Raw genomic sequence first — 26,373 nt, forward strand, 5'->3', positions numbered from 1 at the left:
TCAACACTTACAATTGAAAAATCAGACAGCTAAAGAACATTCTTAATTTCTGGTTCTTAAAATACGAATAGAAGGCTAGATGCAGCGGGTGGGCCATAGTTTACTGGCTAAATAAAACTTTATCAACACTTACAATTGAAAAAATCAGACAGCTAAAGAACATTCTTAGTTTCTGGTTCTTAAAATACGAATAGAAGGCTAGATGCAGCGGGTGGGCCATAGCTTACTGGCTGACATTCCGAGGAATAGGTAAACTAAATCATAAAATTCAGTATCACCTGGAATTGATTAATCATAATGATGGCAAGGCAGCTTCTGTTCTTCCTGGGAGACCAAGAGTGAATTGTTTAACTTACCTTGTTTTTCTCATCTGTTAAATGGACTCCCTGTGGGTTATTTTGAACAATTTATACAAGATGGGGAGGTTGCGCTGAGAGAAGTCAAAAGCCGCCCTCTAGGGAAAAATGTACAAGCAACCCTGCTTCCCAAAATCTTCCTGAAATCCGTCTCCGACTACATTGACACCTACCCGATTTCTGTCCTCGACTGTCAACAGTCCCTTCTCGAAGCAAGTGTCCAAGACATCGTTAATCAGAAGTTTGTCCACCAAAGTGGGCTGGAGGAGGGTCAGCAAGTGGAGACACTCGTCATGGGCAGTCTCAGAGGAAGGAGAGGGCAGATCAGTGAGTGTGGGTTTGACATAGCGCGCGGCTAGGGGATTGCCACTGTGCTCGAGGGCATCCACGAACGTCTGTGTCCATCCCAGCGGCCACTGTCCCTGCTCCAAGGTGCTCAGCAGCAGTTCTGCCGCGCTGGTGTTACCACAGGTGTTGATCTTTTTAAAAATCTGCTCTTTGGTTTCTGCGGACAGAAAGTCGAGGTAGTCCAGCACCGGCTCCACCTGAATGTACATTTTCAGCCTGGGCCTGAAGAATAAGATGAGATTCCTGAAGCTGTCCTCTGCAGAACAGACAATCGACATCGTGAGGTCTCGAGGAATGGGAGAGGAGTCTCCCAGGCGGGCGGGCGGGCGGGCGGACGGACGATCCTCAAGTGGCAGTGAATGGGTCCCCGCCTGAGCTGCCTGAAAGCCGCAGGTACCAAGTAGCCTCCAAGCACCGGTTCGATCGGTGGCAGTCGGCAGGGGGCAGACAAGCCAGGACAGCGCTGCAACTGGTGGGCACAGATCCGGGACCGCTCTCTTTCTGCCACCGCTGGGACGTTCACCCTCAGGGAGCTTTAAGTATTGTGTTCCACCCACAGATCGGTTTCTGTTTCGATTCTCTTCTCCAGACTTTCCTAACGTCAACTTCCGGGCCAGAGAATAAGTTTCGTGCGGGTGGACGCGGCGGGTTAGGTGAGGACTTTGGTCAAGAACACCATGAGAAAGTGAGAAACAGGGAAGGGAAAGCGAATTCTTCCTTGTGTTGAGAAAGCATGGGGTACTCTGCACTATTTTAAGGATACTTTTGTCTTCACCACTGGGTGCCGCTTAGAAGACAGTACTCACTTGTCACTTAATAGGGAGAGGGCAAGGAAGGTCTTGGGGGGGAAGGAAGAATTGCCCCTAAGCCTTGATGTAAAAATTGAGTTATTCTCATTTGTGGGGATCAAGGGGTGGGGTGGGCCATCCTACCATAAACTTCCCGTCCAGTGGGGTCCCAAGAACTAATTTGTTCCTCCAAGAACTGGGGCTTAAGCATGAAAAAGTGAACTATACTCAACAGCTTTATTTTCTCATGCTTTGCTTGGCGGTGTTATATTTATTCAGCTTTGACCAGGGCCTGCCTAATGACAGATGCATGCTGACTTTAGCCACCAACTGAGTTGAGGAGGAAGCCAAGACTGAAGGCTTCCTAACTCCCAGTATGCAAGGTCCCTGTATTCTCTAGTAGACAACTCTCTTACAATAAAACAAAACAAAATAACAATACAAAACCCTCAACAACTTTTTTTTTTTTTTATATAGCTGCCATTCTTTTCTTGGACTGAATACAACACGTTTTGGCTGCAGCATCCAGTAACTTAATTAGCAACTAATGCACTGCCTTGTAGTAAACATTACCATTTGTCTATGTCATGGGAGGGAGAAAAGAGGCATTCAGAGTGAGAAATAAAGACAGCAGCTTTGTGGCAGTACAGAAATAGCATAAAAGAGAGTCTGTAGGTTGCCATTCCCCGAGCAGGCAACTAGACCACCAGCTATGGAGGATCATTAACACTTTGAAAAGAACTTCCTGGTCCAGAATCATATGGAATTAATCTTTTAGAGGAGATATTCACTGAAATCTGGGGAGGCCAGGGAGGCCTGGGATTCTTTGAAAACAATAAGAGAGCTGCAAGATTTTCATGAACCTCGTTGACAGCGTTCAAAATAACCAGAGCAGCACTTTATGCCATGCCCTCCTTGTTAGTCTCTAGTTACGATTACAAAGCTGAGATCCACTTTAAACGATTGTAAGCTGCAATCTGTAAAACGTTTTAGGAGTACCACGTCACGCTGATTCCTGCCTGGAATGGGCGTTCTGGGCTGAACACAGAGGCAGGACTTTGTCAAACACACAGGTGAAGTCGCCCAAGTGATTGGAAGCATGCTTGGCCTTGCAGGCTTTCCCCCTCTGTTTCCTCATAAAACCCTAATATTTTGTTATTTAATTTATTTAATTTGGAGGACTGACTTAGTGTCCAGTTAGAATTCATTTTAGTTATTGAATCTGCAAAAGGTATCTTTTTGAGATATTACCGAAATGTATTATCAGGTTCCCCCAGCTACCTCTAGATTTTATTTCATTATGGTACAGCAGAAATACTCAATACACCAAAAATCATTTTAGTCCGGGCATTTTCTCATCTTCTCTTAGTTTCAAACACTGAAGATCCAGAAGCGATTGCTGGTTGGATATGGGTGTGTGTGTCTGTGTGTGTGTGTGTGTGTGTGTGTGTGTGTGGAGAGAGAGAGAGAGAGAGAGAGAGAGAGAGAGAGAGAGAGAGATCATTTTAACAGCAGGTTAAATGCTGGTATTAAAATGATAGCATCCATTCAGCACATCAAATAGTCACCAAGTATCACTTGATATTTTCTAAATAGTATTAGTAACATAAATTTCCTACATTTATGAGCCCACATACAAAAGGAGAATGAAGACAAATAATAATAACAATAATACCTGTTAAACATCCGGTGTGCCAGATCAGGATAGCTGCTATGAAAAAAGCTAATACCAGGGTGATGGTGCAGGGTTGTCTCACCAGTTGGTTCAATTTCCTATGTAGGTGTCCTTACCAGTATCCCACAATCAACGTCCCATGATATTCAGCAAAAGTAATATATATATATAATATATATATAGAGAGAGATTTGTGATATATATACATATATATGTATATATATCACAAATCTATATCTATATCTATCTATCTATCTATCTATATATCAAATGAAAGTCACTAGCTAGTTGAAGATTGAATGTGGTATCAGAGGGACAAGAGAAAGGAACCAGGTTTTCTAAGACTCTGTCACAATTTCGATAGGACCCCTTTCAAGGAAAAAGAAGGTCAAGAGATAGAACTCCATTCACAATCTCTCAACAATTATCATCTTGGGCCAGTGAGATAGCTCAGTGATTCAAGGCACATGGTTGAAGGAGAGAATTGACTCTTGCAGATGTTCAGATGTCTACATAGTCACTGTGACATGGACGGACGCGCACACACACACACACACACACACACACACTGGACACTTTCCCCACTCATTGTTTTCCGTGAGGTTGTGTCTTCTGCACTGTCTTTCCCACAGGATTTCCTTTTAGCATTTAGTTGCTTTCACTTCCTTTGCCACTCCTCTTTGCTCAGTATTAAGTTTCTTTTTCTTTTCTCTTCTGATCCGTGTTTCCTTTCCTCTTGCTCAGAACTGCTTATGATTGTGAAAATCCCTAAAGATCCATTTCAGTCCTCAGTGGTTTCAAGTCACTCTTAAGCATCTTGTCTAAATGATAACACAGGAAGATACTAGAATGTAGATTTTCATGATTTCCAAGTTTTCACTATAATTTTTAACACTAAAGGAGCAAAGGAGAGAAGGCCAAAATGAATCAGCCAGTGATAGCTCATGCCACCAAGCCTGAAAGCCTGAATTTGACCTTGGATTCAAATGGCCGAAGAAGATAGTCCCTTCCTACAATTTGTCCTCTGGCACAGCATCTTCCTAACACCTCTCTCTCTCTCTCTCTCTCTCTCTCTCTCTCACACACACACACACACACACACACACACACACACACACACAATGGATCAATCAATCAATCAATCAATCATCAATGTAACAAAGAAGTGGAGATGGTCATAGCTGCCACACAATGTAGTAGGCACATAAAACAGTAATAGCTTTTTTAAGTTGTTGTCTCTTTATTTTATTTAAAGAAAATAACATGAAACCTAGTTTTACGAGCAAATCCTTAGTACACCTGTCTTTGTATTTGTTTATTAAAGAAAGAACCCACTATATCTAAGTTAAGGGTTACTCTGTCTTAGCCTAGCAGTATGAAGTCATTGTGTGTGGCGACTGACTTTAGGGGTGCCTGAACTCACATCCTATCATTGTCTTCCTAATTCCTGTGTAATTGGCAAATCAGTAATATGAGGGGCATCAGTGCATGAAGGCCTGAGTTCAGGTCCTTTCAAAGCCATTTAAGATGCCAGGTTTTTCAGGGTGTACCTGTCAGCCCGTGCTGGGACAGAGGAGAGTGATGAATCACTGGGTTTATAGGCCAGCTAACCTAGCTGATTTTTAATAGGAAGATATGTTGTATAGGATTGAAGCACCTTAGTTGAATGCTAAAATAAAAGGAAGAATTCAAAGAATGTTAGCAATCTGTTTCCATGTGTTTCACACATCTGGACATCAGACCATCATTAAGGAAAACATCTGACGGAGAACCCAGAAGTGATTTCCTCTGGGGTGACACAGTGAGCCAAGGCACTATCCAGATGTGGAAGTTGTTCCTATCTTCAGATTGAGTTTTTGTGAACAGATATTCACAATTACCTCTTGCATTCTTCATGACTGGAGTTTCCGTGTATTCCTGCCAGTTCCATTTGTGGAGTCCACTCTCCAGGCAGAGTCAAACCCCTGAGGTTAGAAGCTCTCAGGGTGAATTAATGACATAGTTGGCATTTCTGTATGTATATGAGGGGAGGGGAGGTATGTGCCCATGTTTGGAGGCCAGAGGTCAAGTTCAGATTGTCATTTCTCAGGACTCTCTCCACCTTGCTTCTGCTACTTGTTTTGAGACAGGATCTCTTACTTTTTGTTGTAACTTACAGATTTTGCCAGGCTAGATCTGGCTAGCCAAGTCCAGAGAATGGCGGCCCGTTTCAGCTTCATCAGTGCTAAGATTATATATGTATGTCACCATGCCCAGGGCTCAGAAAGCACTTTCCAACTGAGCCATCACCCTAGCTATGGATGCTCATTAAAAAAAAAAAAAAAAAAAAAAAGACAAAACAAAACAAAACAGGTAGTTCTGCACAGTTACTGCAAGCAGAACATTGTGGATTCTGAGATATCATCATGCTAGGTAGAAATGCAAGATCACAAAATATCACATTCCGTTGGCCTTCTGGTCACATTTTTCATCAAATCATTAAGGACAGCACTTTGGTTTGTGTGTTTTTCTGTTTACAGATATTGTATTAAATATGGAATGTTGATTTCTAAACATTGAATCATTCATAACCAGCAACCAGTGCTTAGGAACAGGAGTCAGCTCTCATTTGTATGTGTGAGCACCATTCCAAATAGTGGGATCCCCAACACAGCACAAAAATGTGCAAAATGTAGCACAAAATGGGCTACAAAAAAGATCCTTGTTTATATAACATAAAGGCCAGCGCATCGAAGTACACCTTTGTACTGTATATTCTATATGTTGCGTAATTTCTTTCTTTCTTTCTTTCTTTTTTTATGTTTTTTCAAGACAGGGTTTCTCTGTATAGCTCTGGCTGTCCTGGAACTCGCTTTGTAGACCAGGCTGGCCTCGAACTCAGAAATCCGCCTGCCTCTGCCTCCCGAGATTTTTGTTTTTTGTTTTTTAATTGAAAAATAGAACCTTTTATTTTTAACAATATAATGTGGTCACACTCCCCCACCCCCAACTCAAGATCCTCCCCCACTTCCCCACCCATCCAATCCATACCCTGTCTCTCATTAGAAAACAAGCAAACAACTAAAAAATAAAATAAAATAAAATAAATAACAAACAGGGAAAAAGAGTCAAAGGAAAAGCACAATAAACACAGATGCTGAGATACACACGGGGCAATTTCAGTCACCAATGGCATTGAGGTAACAAATGCAAAGAACATTAATAAAGTGCACATTTGGGTGTCTAAAGGAGTTTAACTGAGGAGCAAAGACATCCCTGAATGTAGGCACCATGGGGCCTGGAGCCCCACGTAGACCAAAAAAGGAGAAGCAGGAGCAAACCAGCTGATCCCTGATCTTCCCATTCGTTGCTTCTTCACTGGGGCCAACCTCCTCCAATCTTCCTGCCTTGCCTTCAGTGATGGGATTCCTTTCTATAGTTAGCCAATAATAAATCCCACTTCTTTTAAGTTGCTTTTTGGTCATGTTTATGGACACATATGTTTACCCTCAGATGGGATATCTGGTTGGCGTGACTCAAATGTCCCATGGGGGCACATGTTGTCGGATGAATAAGCAAGTGTGGTGAGCATTGGTGTTGCGGCGTTCGAATCCACTGAGAGAAACCAAAGACTTAGGACCAATTAAAATTTTATTAAATTAATTTATTCTTAATGCTTAGGAATTAGAATAGTCTTAGAGTCAAACAGCATGTGGTGGGGAAGAGTGGGGAAGGTGAAGTTTTAAATCATACAATAGAAAGGTCTGCATTACAACTATTCAGGGAGTCCACAGTCATAAGCAAGTTTTACAGAAGCAAAGACTGCTGTTACTACCGCATGCCCCATTCTCTTAGTCTTATCTCACCTGCAGGCCACTAGGATCTCCCAGGCATTCCAGAGCTAAAGGTCATAGGCCCTTAAGGGATGCCTGGCTCCACAGTAAGTGCCTTTAATCATCACAGGGACCTGTGTGAATTATCGCTCAGATCTGAGCACTTTAATGACTGGGGTACAATAGTCCGTTTCTGGGCAGGCAGAATCAGAGCTGTCAGATTAGGGCTGACTGTCACCTTCCCACATTGGTTGTGGGTTGCTGATAAATGTTAGCAAGGGTTGAATCCACAAAAGGAAGTTAATAAGTGGCATGTATTAGCTATGGTTTGAATATTTAAATCCTCACCAATATTTTAAAAAAAAATCCTGTGAAACTACATGCAGAGGTAAGTGTGGTATAAAATGTGGTTAATCAATTATCAAAGGGTTTAGGGTAAGCTCAGCCCCTTTTATCTTTCAGGTCTATCCACCACATGAACACAAAGTATCAAAACACGATAAGGAAGCTGAGACTGGGGCTTCTTCAGAACAGCCTGCCAGCTTCATCTTGGATGTCCTAGTCTTACATTAAATAAACAATATGAACTAGCCAGGTATTGTGGTGTAATCATAGCACTTGACAGAGGCCAGCGAATCTCTGAGTTCAAGGCCACCTTGGTCAGCCGATCGAGTTCCAGGACTATACAGAGAAACTCTGTGTCAACAAAACAAAACAAATAAGAACACCAAAAGGATGAGAGAAACTGCTTGTGCGTGCTTTCCACACGGTCTTTTCTGCATCTCATTGTCATCTCTGGGCGAAGGCCCAGCCGCTATTATTTAGAAAACTGGATTGTGCATTTCAGACGTGTTTCTGAATTATGTATAATTAATTTTGACGAACATGATTTAAATGGCTTATATTTTTGCTAATTTGTTAATGAACAGGTTGTAGCTTGGAGCCTTCATCTGCCAAACCAAGTGAATTAGGCATCACCACACATTTCCTTAGAATAAATAAATCCTTTATATAGGACATAAAAATGCCTAACTTAATAACAGTCACATCTGGGATATTTTAGAGCATACATTCCTACCTGGCATTTGGGAAGATTAAATCACATATGAATTCAACTGAAAAAGCTGAGTAATGTTTTTAGAAATGAAAGAGAAAGTTGCAGGAGTGACTGCTCTGACTTGCTACAGAAGCGGACGTGCTGATATCATTCCCGGGTCTTTGTTTCCTCAATCTACTGGCTCAGCAAAGGGAAGGGACAACGAGCAACTCATCTACTGTTCAAAAGCATGCCGTACGCAGGGCGTGGTGGCGCACGCCTTTAATCCCAGAGGCAGGCGGATTTCTGAGTTCAAGGCCAGCCTGGTCTACAGAGTGAGTTCCAGGACAGCCAAGGCTGTACAGAGAGACCCTGTCTCAAAAAGCCAAAAAACAACAACAAAAAAAACCCCAAAAACAAACCAAAAAAACCCATACAAACAAACAAACAAAAAAAACACAAAAAAAAACACACAAAAAAAACCAAAAAAACAAAAAAAAACCCAAAACATGCTTTACATATAGTTAATTAAATACCTTATGGTTTTATAATTAATTTTGTATACTTTTAGCGATATTACCAGGAAAGTGAACATCCCGAAGAATACAAGGAACAGCCCTTTGTTGCCTGCTTATTGCACCTGAGGTGACGAATATTCCAACTAAAGAGATTCAGATATGCCTCAGTGGGTGAAGCTCCGAGACTCACACCTCCTCCAAAGAGAGCAGGTTACTTTTTTTTTTTTTTTTCCAGTGTTAAACGTTCAGGTTATATGTTTTGGGGAAAGTGTTTTCAAATTCTGAATGAAAGACAAAATAGAGGACTCTTGTAAAAATGAATTTTTAGATGAGCTCACACTTGATATATTTACGTTCTTCAATGTAGCAAGGTGAGGCTGGCTAGGCAGCTGCCTTTATTCTATGGGTTCTTCATAGAAACGAGTGTTAGGAAGTTGCCGGATACTGAGGCTCTGCCCCTAGATTAAGTGAGGGAAAGGACCCAAGCCCGGGGAGGGATCCAGACATTTTAAAGATGGGTTTCATATCATTCTAAGTTTTCTTCTAAATTTCTAACTAGCAATGCATACATTGGGTATTCATGTTGCAAATATATCTCTCAGATCTTGTCATAGTCTTTCTTGATCTTCACATCTTGTTCAAATGTTCAAAATTTATTTAGAAGTGACGATTTCATTTTATTTCATTTTTGCCACAAAATCAGTAAAAACAGTCTCAGGACACGTTCATACTATGTGACCATCCCCCCCACTTTCAATAATATGGTGATTCAAGTTATTTTATGTTATCAAATTATTTATTTAGAAATAGTTGAAGATAATAGATCTATGACTCCAACAGATAACAGTAAGTAAGGCCTTAGGTGTGGGGTCTGGACAGGCTTCAGGAAGTCTCTGCCTCCTTTATCTATAGTCTGTGTATGTGCACATAAATGTACTGCATTCGGCTCACTAGTAATCAAGAGTATTTACTTTGCATTTATTTTGTGGAATTAATGCCATGAACCAGAGGGAAAAAAGCCTGAAATTTACCTCATACAATGAATTGAAATGTTTCCAGATCCTCTACAACCAGGTATGTCCTTCGAGAAGCTGGCAGACACAGAACCACCAACGTCAACTCTTAGACATTGCCCGGTCGGTCCATCCTTTCACAGTGAGTGAGGACACTTAGTCTCTTCATCAGCCTTGCAGACTGCTTCTCAGAGATGATGACTCCTCTGCTGCCACCTTGTGGGGCTTCATTATCACATCTTAGAGGCATTGAATGGGATTAAGCAAAGCTAACTGTACATAGCATAGACTATATTCAAGCAACTGATAGGGAAAGCAGGTAATTTATGTTTCCCAGTAGGATTTAAGGCCATGGCTATGATTTAAAGGGCTATTCTTATAAAGCCGATGTAACTTTCTCACTACCCCCACTGTCTGTTCTGGCCAGGCTTGGAAAAGAACAGCTGAATGAAGCTGCTCAGGCCTCAGGTCCTGCTGCTACAGAGTCATAAGAAGAAAGGCATTTGAATGTAAGGGGCCGGATGGTAGGTACTAAGGATGAATTAAGGAAGGGATTATTTTAGGATGGGCTAAGCCACTGTATCTGTCCCCACACTAGTTTTTCTGCAATCGTGGACTTTACTCTAGGCTGATCACCTATCTCACTGGGATTGGGATGGGGGTGGAGTTTTGTTTACATTCCATTCCTGGCAAAATTCAGTTCTACAAGGCTGTGCAACATGTTCCTTTCAAATCTTCTGTCTCCTGTAACAATGTGCAGTCTGGCAAGAGAGATACCCAATATTGAATGACTGAATTTTAAGTATCTTTCATGTGATAGTCATTGAAGAAAAAAAATATTCTTTTCCAGAACTTTCTATACATTACCACTTCAGCTTTCACAACAATCATAAATGAGCCTGTCATCTTTTTGTCTGCTCAGTAATTATTTTTATGGTTATGGTAAAATTGCACCAGAATTCCCTAGCCAAAACAACTTTTTCCCTACCCTACCTTCAACCTTTATTCTGTATGATTGATCTATTTCCCATAAAACAGGAATTTGTAGGTCTAGAGCCATGTTTCTCAATCTTTGGGTTGCAATCTCTCTGGTGTAAATGACCCTTTCACCAGGATTGGCTCTGAAGCACATTAGGATTCATAACAGTAGTGAAATTACAGTTATGTGCAAGCAACAGAAATGGTTGGCGGGCCACCACAACTGAAGGAACTGTATTAAAGGGTCACAGCATTAGGATGGTTAAGAACCACTGCTCTGGAGATTAATTGGTTCAAGCTCTTCCACATGTCCCCACTTTAGCTATCGTGATAGTTATATAGTCTGATCCCAATGAGATTGGGACCAGAATCCAGTTAGAACCAGAGAGATAAGAATGGAATTTCCTTGAAGTTATATTTGACAGTGGGCTGATGCTCAATCAAAAGGTGAGAGAGGATTGTGAAAAGGGCCCTCTCTCCTGTCCCCTGAACAGAGGCAGCAGGAACATCTGGAGTAATATTCATCTAGGGACAACCACTAATATGACAAAGAAAGCCCGAATCAGAAGCCAGTGTTGGGACTGGGTTTACATAAGTTATTAAATTTGCTTGTTTATACACACCAAGCTGGGTTTTTTTTGTTTTTGTTGTTGTTGTTGTTTGCCATGAAAGAGACTAGCTAGTCTCCTGATAGCAGTTATTCTCATTTGGCAAAAGGAGAAGCTTAGATTTAAGGAAGTTGCATAATGGACGCCAATGTTTCATACCCAGCAGCTGAGCCTGTGCTCAGTGGTCAAGTCTCTTAAGTAGTTGCAATGTTCCTTCCAGAGTTAGTATAGGAACTGCTGAGAAAACCAATGGACACATTCTCTTGCTATCAGAGTGGAAGTGAATTGACGAATTAAGTATTGAGAAGGATCTAAAATAATCAGCAAAGAAAGACTACAGCCAACAAGGCATTGGTACCAAGTTATTTTCTGTGTGGTATGGCTAACATATCATTTGAGAAATTGGTTTCCATCTTGTTTCTTTCTTAAGTCACCCAGTATTCATCTAAACTAATGTTCAGAAAGATAGCTTATATAGAAAATTGTCATATAAATATTTAGTATTTCTTGTCTTTTTCACATCTTCCCATTATAACACACATCTGTATCTTCTTTTCATGTAATTGTACTTTCTTATATTCCCCAGTTTGGTTTTACTTGATACTTTATGGGCATACTCTTACATGCATGCTCTGTTGCTAAGTAAGATCTTTTTCTTTTCCCCTTCTTTCTCTCTGTTTCTCCTGCACTCATAGTTTCCCATGTAATGGATGAACCAAGTCTTTACTGTAATCTTGTTGGTTGAAATAAGTGTTAAATTCATATTCTCTCTCTCAACTCTCTGTCTCTCACACCAATATATAACCTGTTTGCTCAAATCATGTATTTATATTTAATTAAAACCAGATGGATACATCAAAACAAAACCAAAAAAAACCCAACCAGATGCACACTTCGATATTCCATAAGTACTTATCTTTTGTAATTTACCTGGGTTCTCCACCCATTTATTCCATCCTTACACAATAATCACATAGGTTGAGGCTCTAATTTAAGAGCTGTTAAGCTGGGGTAGCATGTTGCAGTTTAGAAGCTGTTTTTCTTTGGCATTTGATGAGGTCTGGTTACCCCTGAAGGTTTACCCTGTCATCCTCTGCATTGTTTTGTGTCTGGGAAACTGACTCTGATTAGCTGCTTCTATGAATTTCTTGTTCACCTGGCTTCTGATTACAAATCATTGGCCAAAGGATCAGAGTCAAGGAATAGAATAAGATTTGAGTATACTGTTAACTAGAGTTCATAGGTTTAGGCTTTGCATTGAGAAACTGAAGATCACCAGTCAGTGTGCCCTCTTCACGCAGAATCTGTAACCCAGGTTTCAGTAACTGCATCCTGGGCTTGTCTTGTCTCTTCAGCCCAAGGATGGAAGTGATTTAATGATGCTTGGAACAAGATATTGCCCTATTTCTTACTGTGTATCTTATTTTTGTAAATACCTTCATAATCAAAACTTCATTACAGTCCCTTAATGTGGTTGCCATAGATGTTGTTCTGGTAGAAGGGATAGCAGCTGAGCCTTATGGTTAGAGGCCAGAAAACAAAGCAAATGTCCAAGGTAAACTAAATTCAGTGTATGTTGGTTACCATTTTATTGCTACCCCTTGGGATCCTGGCACCAGCTATGAACCTGGCTCCTTCACTATATCAGTACATAATCCTACATTCATGAAGAGAAGAACCTAGGGTTTTTTTTTTTCTTTTTCTTTCTTTTTATTTAGTTTCAAATTTTAACTTTGGGTAATTTGAACAATTAAGTATCTTATCACTCCATTACCATATTTTAAGTCTCTTTAAAAGATCTAAGAATGGGACACTCCATTTAGCTATCTGAAACCTCATAAGTTCTGTGGGCTGTCATTTTCTTCACATGAGGAATAATCAGGCCATGTCTTGTTAAAACCAAACCAAACCAAGCCTTTGGTTAACAGTTCTGATCTGTGTCTTCCTCAGCAAGCCACTTAATAACATCCCAATTCCTCTCTACAATGCCACTAGGAGTGTTCATTTCATAAGACAGTTATAAAGGTCAAACATGATAAAGCACATAAGCTGCATTGGGCACTGAATGCTATATTAATAGGTGAATTGGAATTCATTCTTACTTCCTGGCTATTCTCATTAATGCTTCTATAAAGTAGGGGTGATCTTATTTCACATACCCATGCATGGCACTTGAAGATTTTTACCTGGTCTATAATCTATTTGACAATCAGAGCATTTTTTTTGCTGATACTATTTTTAATGTTTTTGTATAGGTGCATGGAGTTATTTAATTATATGGAATCAAATTACTAGCAAATGATCATAAGTTAATATTGGAAACAATATGTTTAACTTTCATGGTTGTATTGACTCAGTTTTGCAAGTGGAGGAAACTACGACTTCTGTCTTAGGGTTTTACTGCTGTGAGCAGACATCATGACCTGTGCAAGTCTTCTAAAGGACGACATTTAATTGGGGCTGACTTAGAGGTTCAGAAGTTCGGTGCATTATCATCAAAGTAGGAGCACAGTAGTCTCCAGGCAAGCATGGTGTAGGCAGAGCTGAGAGTTCTACATCTTCATCTGAAGGTTGCTAGTGGAAGACTGGCTTCTAGGCGGCTAGGATGAGGGTCTTAAAGCCCACACCTACAGTGACACACCTACTCTAACAAGGTCATACCTACTCAAACAGGGCCATACTTTCTAATAGTGCCACTCCCTGGGCCAAGCATATACAAACAATAACAGCATCTGTGTACAATCTATTCTCCCAAGTGTGTACTTGGAGTTAAAAGTTACCACAGCCATGTATCCAGTCTAGCCAAGTAGCAGATCGCTTTCCAAGGGTTACTAATTATGGTGTTATAACTCATGCTGAGCCTTAGTAGTGTACACATATTGTGATCAATATTTCTCAAGAGTTTGCATTGAATCCAAATTGCTTAACAGGGCTAAATAACCAAGGCAAGATGTGTGTATTCAGAAGCCTTGTGAAGAGCCCTGTTGACACTTCTCATATGTGTGCGATTTGCTAAATTGGTTTAAAGTTTGTGTTTCTGCCAACACAGTACTTAATATTACTAGAATTAGAAGCTGGAAACGGTTGTTGAAAGCTTAGCTCGAGAAAGGTCAGTTTTTCAAGTGGCTGGTTGGTATAATAAATGGCAAATAGAACTTGGGTTTTTTGTTTTTTTGGTTTTTTTTTGATTGTTGTTTTTTCCCTTTCTATATTCAATGGTAGACAATAACCATTTAGCCGCTGAAAAAGAGCCACTGTAAAATTATGATAAAATTGCAACTGAGTGGCTACATTTTACACTGTTGTTTGTATTTTCCAACAGTACATAAAATATACAGATTAATTTCTCTAGAAAGTATACATAATTGTATGTACATATATATGTATATATATATGTATATATATACATACATATATACCTATTTAAGAAATCCATGTGAATGCACTTTAGCAAAATGTAAATAAATAAATAGCACAGTGGATCCAAGGTGACAATTTAACAGTAGACATTACGACTAATGGCTTCTTCCTCAACCTTCAGATTTTATATGCTACAGATTTAAACGTATGCCCTTTCAAATTCATATATTTATGTCTTAAGCTCTAATGTGATAGTATTTGGAGACTGAGTCTTTAGGGGTAATTATTTAGTTGTCTCAATGAGGGTTTGGTCCTCCTGTTGGGTTACTACTATTATAAGAAGAGGATTTATAGACTTTTTTTTTTTTCTTCTCTCTCCACTCTTTCACCAAATAAGCATGATGTTAGGACACTGTAGCATGTAATTTTAAAAACACGCCAAGGTTTTGCCCAGGACCGCGGCTTGCCGGAGCTCTGGCTCCCCTCTTCCCAATCCCTTCCTCTGTTCCACTGATGAAAAACACTCAGACAGCATTATTTAGAACTTGCCAGTTAGCACAATTACTGGGTACAGAATCTCCTGCTCTAAACTTACCAGTTAGCTTGTATCAGCCAGCCTCCACCGACCTCCTTGGCTATACTCAGTGGTGGAGGCCACTGGTTCTAGCTTTCTTGAAATGTTACATCATTGTTTCATGCCTCTCCTACCAAAGCCTGCCCAGAAAAGTCCCCTCCTCTTTCCCTGTGTCTCTTTTTCTGTCCTGGGACCCGGAAGTCCCACCTGTCCCTTCCTTCCAGACTCCCAGACTCCTTTGTTGAACAAATGAAGAACCAATTAGGGAACCAGACTTTAGTATTAACACCTCTCCCTGCAGGACACAGAAAGCAGCTGGTGTAACCAAGGATCAATCCATCACAAATCATTGTCCCCAAAGCATCTTGATCTGAAAATGCCAAGTTCCAGAACAATGAGAAATAAATTTCTATTGTTTTATCCACTAAGGCTGGAACCTTTCCAAAGAAGCTGGGCTGACAGAGCTGCTGTGTGTGTAATCTCTCAAGTGCTACATAGATTTAAAGGCTCACAGAATTACTTTATATATTTGATAAGCTTACATATATGATAGGCTATGTTCTACTAAGTCATAGTGCTGTCTCCCTTATTGGTTATTTTTATGGGCAATAAAGCCAAAAATGTCATTAATTTTGTAGATCACTTCCATTTCTATTATAAAATTACAACAGCTCATTTTCATTTTAGGACCATTTTAGGGTAGTCCTCTATCCTTAAAAATAAGAGGTTTTTTTTTTTTTTTTTTTTTTTTTTTTTTGTTTGTTTGTTTGTTTGTTTGTTTTTTTTTTTTTTGCTTCTTCTCATAGGTGCTGTATCTCAAGAGAATATATAGTTTATTAAGCGGATATCACTGTAATGTTATCAGCTAAACTGTAACTCTTAGTGGTATAAATTCAACAGTATACTTGACATAGTATATATTTGTTTTCACAGATGCTCAGACCTGATAATCCCAGTATTTATGGTTGACTTGGCCCCATCTAAAATAAATGGCTCCTTCTTCAATCTTTAGTGCAGGAAATTCAAAATGACCAGCAGTAAACCCCTCCTCCCTCCACGCCCTCCCCCTCTGTGTGTGTGTGTGTGTGTATGAGAGAGAGAGAGAGAGAGAGAGAGAGAGAGAGAGAGAGAGAGAGAGAGAGAGAGAGCGCAGGGAGGGGAGAGGGAGAGGGAGAGAGATTGAGGGGGGTGTAGTTGTGCATGTGGAAGCCAGAGGACAACCTAGGTGTTCTTTCTTAGTCTTTGTCTCCTTTTATTTTGAAGCAGAGTTTAACACTGGCCTGTAGCTTGCTTACTATACTTGGCTAGCCCACCAAGCAGCCCTGGGAATCATTCTATCTCTATCTCAATCAGCTTGCTGTAATCATGTAAACTTCATTGCCACCGGAAAATATGTCTCCTGTATTGGAGAAATGGTTACATTATTATTTGGGGACTGATTTTTCTTGGTCAAAGCAAGATGCTTTCTCTTCTGTTTGCCTAGTTAATTTACCTATTATCATTCTTTAAAATATTTTATTTTTAGCAATGTAAATAATTCTTATAATATTTTGAAAAATTATAGTTCGAGGTGGAGAGGGAAGGAAAAATTGAGACCATATACAGGCAAACTATGTGAATTCTGCCTTCATCTCTGATACCAGCTGTGCAGCTGTGGTTATTTGAAATAACAAACAACCTTACTTTTAACTCTAGTAAAAATGACAGCACATGCCTGATGCAGTCCTATATTGAAGAATAACACTTTACAACTTACAGTGTCTGTTACCTGGTGTTCAGTCTACATAGAAAGTCATGTTGCTGAATAATGAACAGCTTATGATTTAAGGCACATACATGCACACATATGTATATCTAGTGGATATGTATACTTAGTAAAGTTACCAAACAATATGGAATAGTTTTCATAATATTATAAATGTTATTCCACATTAATATGGAGTATTCCATAATAATATGAAATAGTCTTCATAAGATACTATTGCCTATACAATGCTAACTGAATCATAAAGACAAGTTATTACTATTTAAAAACATCTGTGGGCTAAAGTGAATTTTTCAAAACACAGTTTATAATACTGCAAAATTTGTACTTTAAAGTTTGGATTTAGAAAGCCTGCCATAGGCTGTGGATTTGAAAACCCTTTCTGTATTTACCTCTACCTCCTTTTCTCCAAGGAAGATACATTGTCAGTATTTGGTATTTTGTCCTACTTGCAAGCTAACAACAAGCTTGCCAGTTTTCATACAAGTTGGCAGAGGCATGGGATTCTTGGGTCAGAAACAAAGGGCTTCATTACTGAAAGTACAATAGAGGCCTGGACAAAGCTCCCTTGGGCCAGTGGGAGAGTCCCTGAGAGCACTCAATTACGTAAGCACTGGGTTTGCTATCAAACTGGAGGAAGCCTGTGTTTAGGTAAGTTTAGTCTCTTTAAAGGAACTGTTAGCAAAGGAGTCCAAAGTTTGTCCTGGAGGGAAGATACTATCTTTGAAAGTGGACATGTAGACATGAAATGAATCTATGGAGATCTGATTCCCAGGGTACAGAAAGGCAATGCTTCAGAGAAACTGTTTTGATAAAAAGAAAGTACAGAAAAATTCTAATCTTAAATTTGGATTAGTGTCGCAATTACAAACAACCCTTCCTAAGCACTTTGAATATGCAGTTTGTCAATTAGAATACAACTTGGCATAGGTTTCTTCTGCTAAGAGAATCACCTGCTACCTACTGAGTCACGCTCTCATTCATTTTATCAAGCAGGTTTTTATTCTACTTCTCTTTTAATAGATCCCAATATTAGCTAAATAAATAGCTACTGCTGCAGAGACTGGCACTTTCTCAATAGTAGGGTGGATACTAGCAACTTGCATCTTTCTGCCTCTTCTGATAAAATTGTTTCACAAGGTTCAGCACGTTCTTCCGGCTGTAGTACAGCAGAGCGATTGTTAAATTACTCAGGGCTGCAAGGCTGATTTCCTCTGCTAATACTTAACATTTTTTGATAGGCTTATTTTTTTAATATTAGGTCTTTCCTTTTTCATAAAGAAATCAAAATGGTATCCCTTTTGTTTATAAGTTAATTCTAAAGCTTCCTTCTTCTTCTGAATTCTAGACTCGGAGAAACAAAATTCAGGATTTTCAGAGAGAAGCAGGCTTGTCCTTCCTTTTTGCAAAATGATAAAAACCAAGATGTTCTCTTGATGTTTATAATCAGATATAATCATGTATCAATAGTTTTCTCAAAAGTTGAATCACTGGTAAAGTTACTAAATAATATGGAGGACACCATGTAAGTAATATAAACAATATTCTAAAAAGCAGATGTGTATTTTTTGTGCAGTATTTGGGACATACAGATTATTTAAAAATCTCTTCAAAAATCAAATTCAATAGAGATCCTGTATTTTTCTTTGCTACTTTTGGCAACTGTGGCCACCATTTATCTACAAAACTACAAATAACCTTTCTCACATTAGGTATCAAGTGCGGCAAGCAATAGCTATGGTGGTCATGGTTTTGAAACTCTGATCCTGCATCCACACCACACAGAACCGTGAGTAACTACAAAGTTACAATTTGGTCCAAAGGAAATACGGATAGGCTACAAGAAGTCATCGCCTGGTCGGTTTGGGGTTTCTGCTGAGAAAAGAAACTCTAGGAGTTGATGGCCTGGAGAAGCTCTCCTTGGAGGGTGGGGAAATAATTGTGGAGGAGGCTTCTGGTAAGAACTTGAAAGAACCAGTAAGAGAGATGGACTGGAATCCAGGAGACAGGCTGCAGCCAATCACAGGTGAGATGGGCGGGGCTTGCTCTGGCAGGGGCGGGCCTGCGGTCGGGGGCGGGACTCCAGGCGGAGCCGGCTCGCGGGAGCGGAGGTGCGTGTTACTGTGCTCGGACCTTCCGCACCTGTCGCACGCACTTGCGCTTTCCCCGCTCTAAGCTGCGCTGACGCTGACTTACTGGTGACGCGTTACTTTCGATCGCCTGGTCATGGCCTACCCGGGATACGGAGGGGCGGTAAGTCCTCGCGAGCTGTGGCGACCCTGCGGGCCGCATCGCCATGCGGAGTTCACCCTGTGGCCCTGGCAGTGCCCTCTGGTACCAGGCGACGCCTGGACACCGTGAGGTGCTAGAAGCTGGGGCTGGGCGGGGCCCTGCGCCCAGGGGAGAACCGCGAGCTGGAGTCTGGTCCAGAGCCTCAAGAAACGTCCTTGTCCAGGCGGTGGTGTGAAATGTTTGTGCTTTCTAGATTTTGTTTATAGAGTGGAGCAAAAGATCACGTCTTGTTCCATTTACCTTTTGTGATCTATCCCCAACTTAAGTAGTTTTTCTAGTTATCTTTTTCCTGAGTTGAGTTTTTATTTATTTGTTTTTATAACCATATCTTGTCTTTTAAGTTGCTTATAAAAAAAAAATGAGATGTACGTTCAGTGCCTCCTAAACTTTTCTTTTTCTATTGTACCAAGCGCGAGCTGATTTTATAGACTTTGCTTTTGGAGGTGTTCGGCTGTTCCCTCTTCTGTAACCTTAATCCTCAGTACCTCTGAGAGTTTCAAGTCATTATTGTGGGTAGACCCTTCCTCTTTCGAAAGAAGCTAAACTTTCCCTCCCCTCATCAATGATCTATCTGCCCAGTGAGGCCGGGTATCTAGTGTGGCTGGGCAGTGGTCACTGCAGTGCTGACAGAAGAGAGCAGATTTTCTAGGCCTATTGCTATTTGTTGGTCCCTAAAAAGAGAAATTAATGTTTTGTTACAGATAGGAGTAGACATTGGCATGTGATTATGGGCTTCAAAAAATAATCCCTACCCTTGGGACTAAGTGATTAGTTTAAAAAGTAATTTTTCAGTTCTAGGCCTTCAGGTTCAATACACACTTTACTGAAACTGGTTTGCTTGTAGTTACTTACTTGAATTCCAGCTAGCATTGTGCACTTTCAAATATATACTCCTCATTAGTCATTTAAATGGACTGAGAATGCCCTTAAGGTAATGTTATCAGTCCACCTTTTAATACTTGTTATATTTAGTTGTTATATTTTAAAAAAAATAGAAAGTAGTTTTTGCTAGGAGATACACCTTTATCTAATAAAGCATATATTTCACGGGATGCATTTCCAATAAATTTTCATTTGTTTAATGATTATTTATCAGAGATAGCTGAGGATGTAGCTTAGAGTGCTTCCCTGCGTTGGATCCTCAGAATCACATAAATTGGGCATGCTAGCCTGGCCTGAAATCCCAGCCCTTGAGAGGTGGGGGCAGGAACTCCAAGAGTTCAAGGTCATTCTCAGCTTGAGGCTAATCTGAGCTACAGGAGACCTTGTATAAATTAGTAAACAAGGAGTCAGTCCCAGCTAGAACCAGCTGAGCATGGCAGCTCATGATGTCACCCTCAGACTTTGTAGGCCAAGGCAGAATTGTTGAGAGTTTCAAGGCCAGCCTGTGTCTGCAATGGGGTCTAGGCTCTCCTGAGGCACAGTACAAAATCTTGTCCCCCAAATGTACAAAGGCTAAAATAAAATAAGAATCCTCAAGTTGTATACTTTTGTATATTATTATTTCTGTACTAATAAAATTGTATCTTGACCTAAAGGAGTTTTCTTTCTCATTTTGGTCATAAGAATGAAAACAAAATAAACATATGCATATTGAAGTATAAATGTGACAGGAACATCTGTGGTTTTTGTAAAGTTTAAGCATTAAATACACAGAAATTTAAGGGATCCAAATCGTTACAATTTTTATATAATTTCATTTTGGAAAACTATGTTTCTTCAAGAAAAAAAATACTAGACCACTTCTAAAATCCTCTAAAATGAAGGTTCTCTTAATGTATAAATACACTTGGATACGAAATTTATTTTAAAAACACATATACATAAGTTCTCAGTAGAACTATAAAAAATAAATTTTTATGAACTATTTTAAACTGATAAACCACAGAAGAAAGTATATTACTTGTGAAAATACAATGAACATCTGTAATATTTTTTATCACACATTCAAGCACTATAATGTTTTCTATCTTTGCCTTTCATTTCTTAGTTGATTCTTACACATTTGCTAATTATAAATACAGATTTTACCTCAAACCCAGTTCTGAGATTGAGTGCCAGGAAAAGCAAAAGTCCAGATTTTTATGTTGACATCATGGTTTTAATTTTTAAAAATTGTTTAAAATACAATGCCCAACAAAATAGTGCAGTGGTACAAACCATCTATCCATCCATCCAACCAAACAACCAACCAACCAACCAACCAGCCAGCCAACCAATCAACCAGCCAACCAACCAACCAGCCAACCAACCAACCAGCCATCCAGCCATCCAGCCATCCAGCCATCCAGCCAACCAGTCAACCAACCAACAAACCAACCAGTCAAACAACCAAACAACCAAACAAATAGCCAACCAACCAAACAAACAAACTAACCCAAGCAGAATCATGTGGTTATATGTAATAATTATTCATCATATGAGAAGTTTATTTTAATGTGGTATCTAGGAAATAGTTGCTCTGGGAGTTTCCTCAATAAAATATACAAAAGTGACTTAAACAAATACTCCCTCCAAAAATAAGAGTACTTCATAAGGGGCACACAATTACAGTTTTGCTAATCCTAAAGGCGGGGAGAAAAATAAAATAGTATCAAACAGTACATCTACCTCACATATAATTCCCATGGAACTACCAATGGCATCTATGCAATGTGCCTCTTTTTCTAGTGTATAGCTACCTACCAACAAAGGAAGGATGATTCTAAAAGTCATGGTACTGCACAGGTGGTTTGTGGTCGGTACCCCACACATGAGGAAAATGCATGTAGTTCAGCATCCATAGAGCACAGTGTGAAGATACTGTGCCTAGACACAGCAGATACTCCAGAGCAGAAAGATATCCACAAGGAGAGTTAATTTATAAAACCATAGCACACAGTTAAGATAACATCGAGACACACATATACTGCAGTCTTTAAAGAAAGCCGATCATCTATCTCATTGTACAAGGATAGGGAGTAATTACAGTTACCTATCATGGTTTTGATAACACACACACACACACACACTTGTAGATACATGTATAGAATGAGTGTGTAAGTGGAATTTATTTGTCATATTTCTCAAGTTAAATTTCTGTGGATCTGCAACTTCCAGGAAAGAAAAAAAAATAAAGGAAAAAATAAAAGCCCTCTTCACTACAAGTTAAGAAAGGTCTCTATTCTCCATCTCGAAGATTCGCTTCAGACATTTTGTTCTACAGTTCATCTGATAATTAAATTAATGGAATTTTCCATTTCTGAATGTGTATTTTCGTTTGCCAGTTGTTTCAACAAACAAGTGTCTTTTAATGTTTAAACTAGCTGCTGCAAAATATTTAAGAGAGGATTTAAACTCCAGATCTGACGGATTAAACAGCAAATCAAAACAAGGGAAAAAATTCTAGGGGTTTATGCCAGGTGTAAACATATGTAAAATTTAAATTGCAGGTTTCATACTAAGTTAAGGAAAGATTCCACCCTTCCAGTCCATTCTATTATAAAGATCTGGCAATTGATAGGGAGAAAATGTATGTGAATGATTGCAAGAAAAAAATGGTCTATTTTCCTAACAGAAACATATCTGTTCTACTTAGTCTCTTCAATTTAATAACTTCATAGTTTGCTGCCAACATTTTAAACAGATTGGAATATCAGGTTATACAATAGAAAAACATCCATCAAAATTTAGCAAAGAAAACTCACATATGATATTTTCTTTAAATTTTTATTTATTCACTTTATATCCTGTTTACTGCAGTCACCCCTGCCCCCAATTCTTCCCCTAACCACCCCCCGTTTTCCTATGAAAGAGTAGAGGCCCAACCTGTGGCACATCAAGTCTCTGTGGGGCTGGGTGCATCCTTTTCCACTGAGGCCATACAAGACAGCTCAGGTAGAAGAACATATCTCACAGACAGGCAACAGTTTTTGGGATAGCCCTCACTCCAGTTGTTCAGGATCCTCCTGAAACTACATATGTGCTGCATGTGTGTGCACGGTGGGGGAGAGGGGTATAAGCTATTATTTTAACGATTAAAGAAATATAAAATGGCTGATTCCTCTGTTAGCAGAAACATTTATATTTATAAATATATTTATAAATCTACCATGTGTAAACATGTACATAAATAGATAATGTAGATATGAAAGACTGATTACACAGTCTGAGTTTGAACCATGTGTGGGACCAGCAGTTTGTTTCAGGTCATGACCCAATATGGCCCCTGCATCTTTTTTTTTTTTTTTTTGGTTTTGGGTTTTGGTTTTTTTCGATACAGGGTTTCTCTGTGTAGTTCTGGCTGTCCTGGAACTCACTCTGTATACCAGGCGAACTCAGAAATTCACCTGCCTCTGTCTCCTGAGTGCTGGGAGTAAAGGCGTGTGCCACCATGCCCCGGCAGCCCCTGCATCTTTAAGAACTGAATAATAAAAGAAGACCAGCAACAATTTGAGGTGGAAGGTGACTGAGGGGATAGTACTCAATACTTAATATTGAAAACTTGCTGCAGAGAGCCAGCTCAAAGGGAAGGCTGTGCAAGTTGGACTTGTCATTCAAATGTACTTTCAGGTTCTCCAGGGTACCAGATTCTTCGGGAAGATGAATAGCAGGTCGTCTTCGATGATGATAGGATGTGCAAGCGATAAGGTGATCAGTACTGCTGCACTGCTTGATGTCAAAAACAATTTCTGTAAATCCTTAAGATAAGCAATTTCATTGGTCAAGGGCTCTGATTTGTTCTCCCATAGACCCAATTCTTTTAATTTCCTAAGGTTTACAAGATTTTGGGGAAGCATCTTTGGAAAATTGTTTGTTAATACTAAAACCTCATGCAAGACAAGTTCAGACACATCCCCTGAGAACTTGGTGAGCCAGTTAGTACCCAAAGTCAGTTCTGACATAACTGTCCAAGTTCCCAAATCTAAAAGAAGTGAGGTTAACTGATGGTCTTCATATTCAACTTAATTAATTTAGGATTAACCTCTGGAGAGAATTTCAAAATGCGGTTCTGTGGATTCAGTTGGGATTTATGTTAAGGGAATAAATTGTGGAAAGCTCATATGGACCCACTGGATATAATTGGAAGCGATTTCTAGCTAAGGTCTGGCTACTCAGTTTTAGAAGACCAAGACTCTTTAGTGTAGAAATTGCTATTTTTTAAAATTAAAATTCTTAGATTTACAGCACTTTGCTAATGATTTGGGTATTCCTGACAGTCTATTATATCTCAGGCCAAGATGGTTTAAACTGAACAGATTTCCTATTGGGTGTGGGAGGTCTGTTTGTTCATTGTTCTGCAAGTCAAGGTTGGTTTATCTGGATGCAGTTTCCAATGTCCTTTGGAAAGTGTTCAAGTTGATTGTGAGCTGCATCCAGCATAAAGATACATAACTTGCCAGTTTCAACTGTTAGTTTAGGATTTTGTTCTCTTGAGTGCTGAGTTTAGGCAGGTTTTTCATGTCCTTCTCCTAAAGTATAGAGCAGGGAGTAAATCAAGCCTATCACCATTGAAGGAATTCCCCAAATTGAGCATCCACAGCTTCTTCAAGAATCAGGCAAACTAGTCAGTGAACTTCCACTGAGAGCCAAGTGTCAGGAGATTTACTAGACAGCCCATCCCTGCTGGGGGAGCTTGTAATTTGTTACTGTATAAATAAAGCTCTATTAATTGAGTCAGCCCTTTGATTGATGATGGCAGTATATTGTATAGATCCCTCAGATATTTCCTCCAGGCAGTCGTTAAGCGCCTTACTAGCTGAGTTGTTTGTAAGTCCAAGTGCTGGATTTGGCTGTTTGATGGTATTGTTCACTGTAAAAGCCATCCCTGCTTGGACAGCACTGAAATCCTACCTTCCATTTTTCCCATTCCCTTTGGTTTTAGGTTCTTTTTCTTTGTTTCCTCCAAACCTCTAGAAGCTTTTGCCTCGTTTTCTTTTTCCTTGGTGGACTGTACTTGGGATCTTTCTTTGTAGTCTTTTTCTTTGCCTAATCTAGCACACATGGGGACTCAAGATGAGACAAAATACTACATGGACTTATTTTATTTGTGAGAAATCCAGATTGGAAGATGAAGAAACAAAGATCTTACAATCAAGTAAGCCTTGGTGGGGCTGGAGCGATGACTCAGCAGTTCAGACTCCTGGGTGCTCTAACAGAGAATCAGGGTTCAATTCCCAGCACCCACAAGGATACTCTCAATCGTCTGTAATTCCAGTTCCTGTGTATCCGAAGCTCACTCTACCCTCTTCAATCACTGTATATGTAGTACCAGCATACAAGAAGGCAAAACCACATATAATAAAAATAAATAAATCCGAAAAAAGAAGTGTTGACAGGAGGAAGGAATTGTCTTGGAGACACACCCATCTGTTGTGTGTTGTATCTCATAGTGTTATGGTCAGTTCTGATAACTCACTCTGACGGATATCATGGTGCCGGGGTGGGGGGGTGTCAGGGACTACTCATGACCCCTTCCTGAATGTATTTCCTACAGTTCCTCTGCTTCCTTCATGCCTTCTGCTTTACCACAGCCCAGAGGCACCTGAACAGTCTACCAGCAGGTTCCTGAGTCACGTGTGTTTCTCCCTCATTCTTGTAATTCTTTTCTCTTTCTGCCCTCCGGCAGTCTTTGCTGCTCCTGGTGCAAAGATCCAGGGCAAGGCAATTTTTTGGTTGTTGTTCAGAATTGAGTAATGAACAGCGTTAATGCTTCTTTCATCTCTGGAGTCATAAAAATGCAACACAGTATGCTTTCCCAAGTATTCATCTGGAATATAGACTGTGACCATCACAAAAGTACATGGGCAGCTTCAGTAGTCAGACTATGTTTGAATACCTGGCCCATTCCAGAATCCTTGAAGTTTCAGATCCTCAAAGACAGAAAGGACAGACTACTTTCCTGTTTCACGGACAGATGAAAATCAGCATGAACGATGGGAAGTGCTTAGCGTGGAACCGAGCTACTCTAACGCCCTCTGTGGTTGTCCACCAGATTTTCATGCTGGTTTGGAAGAGGACTTTGATTGGAATCATCTTTTTATTTTCCTCTGGTCACTATACTTTTTGGAAGAAAAAAACATTTCCGACAGTGAAGGGTGCTTCAGCTCTATGCTTTCCCATGTTTAGGCTATGGCTTCGTTGCATATACCAGATTTCCAACTAAGACCATGCCTGGAAGTGTACTTATTAGTTTACTATAGGTGAAACCCCAAGGTTTTACTTTCTGTTTGTGCCTGCTTTTAGTTTTGCTTAAGATCATACATACATTT

General features: G+C 39.8%; 2 protein-coding genes and 1 pseudogene across 2 annotated transcripts in view; 1 reads left to right on the forward strand and 2 right to left on the reverse strand.

The window, feature by feature from the left end:
* Ifih1 (interferon induced with helicase C domain 1) overlaps window positions 1–1,304 on the reverse strand; it is a 48,281-nt gene extending 46,977 nt beyond the window's left edge. Inside the window, exon 1 of the mRNA XM_021155759.1 lies at window positions 530–1,304. Within this exon, the coding sequence (XP_021011418.1) occupies window positions 530–982 (453 nt within the window). The 5' untranslated portion in view covers window positions 983–1,304. The remainder of the gene's footprint in view (window positions 1–529) is intronic.
* Window positions 1,305–18,909: 17,605 nt separating this feature from the next.
* Window positions 18,910–26,373, forward strand: part of Gca (grancalcin) — a 29,631-nt gene continuing 22,167 nt past the window's right edge. The window contains exon 1 of the mRNA XM_021185780.1: window positions 18,910–19,084. Within this exon, the coding sequence (XP_021041439.1) occupies window positions 19,058–19,084 (27 nt within the window). The 5' untranslated portion in view covers window positions 18,910–19,057. The remainder of the gene's footprint in view (window positions 19,085–26,373) is intronic.
* Window positions 19,781–25,106, reverse strand: LOC110289321 (annotated as a pseudogene).

This window comes from Mus caroli, chromosome 2 (assembly GCF_900094665.2).
Source record: "Mus caroli chromosome 2, CAROLI_EIJ_v1.1, whole genome shotgun sequence".
Lineage (NCBI taxonomy): Eukaryota > Metazoa > Chordata > Mammalia > Rodentia > Muridae > Mus > Mus caroli.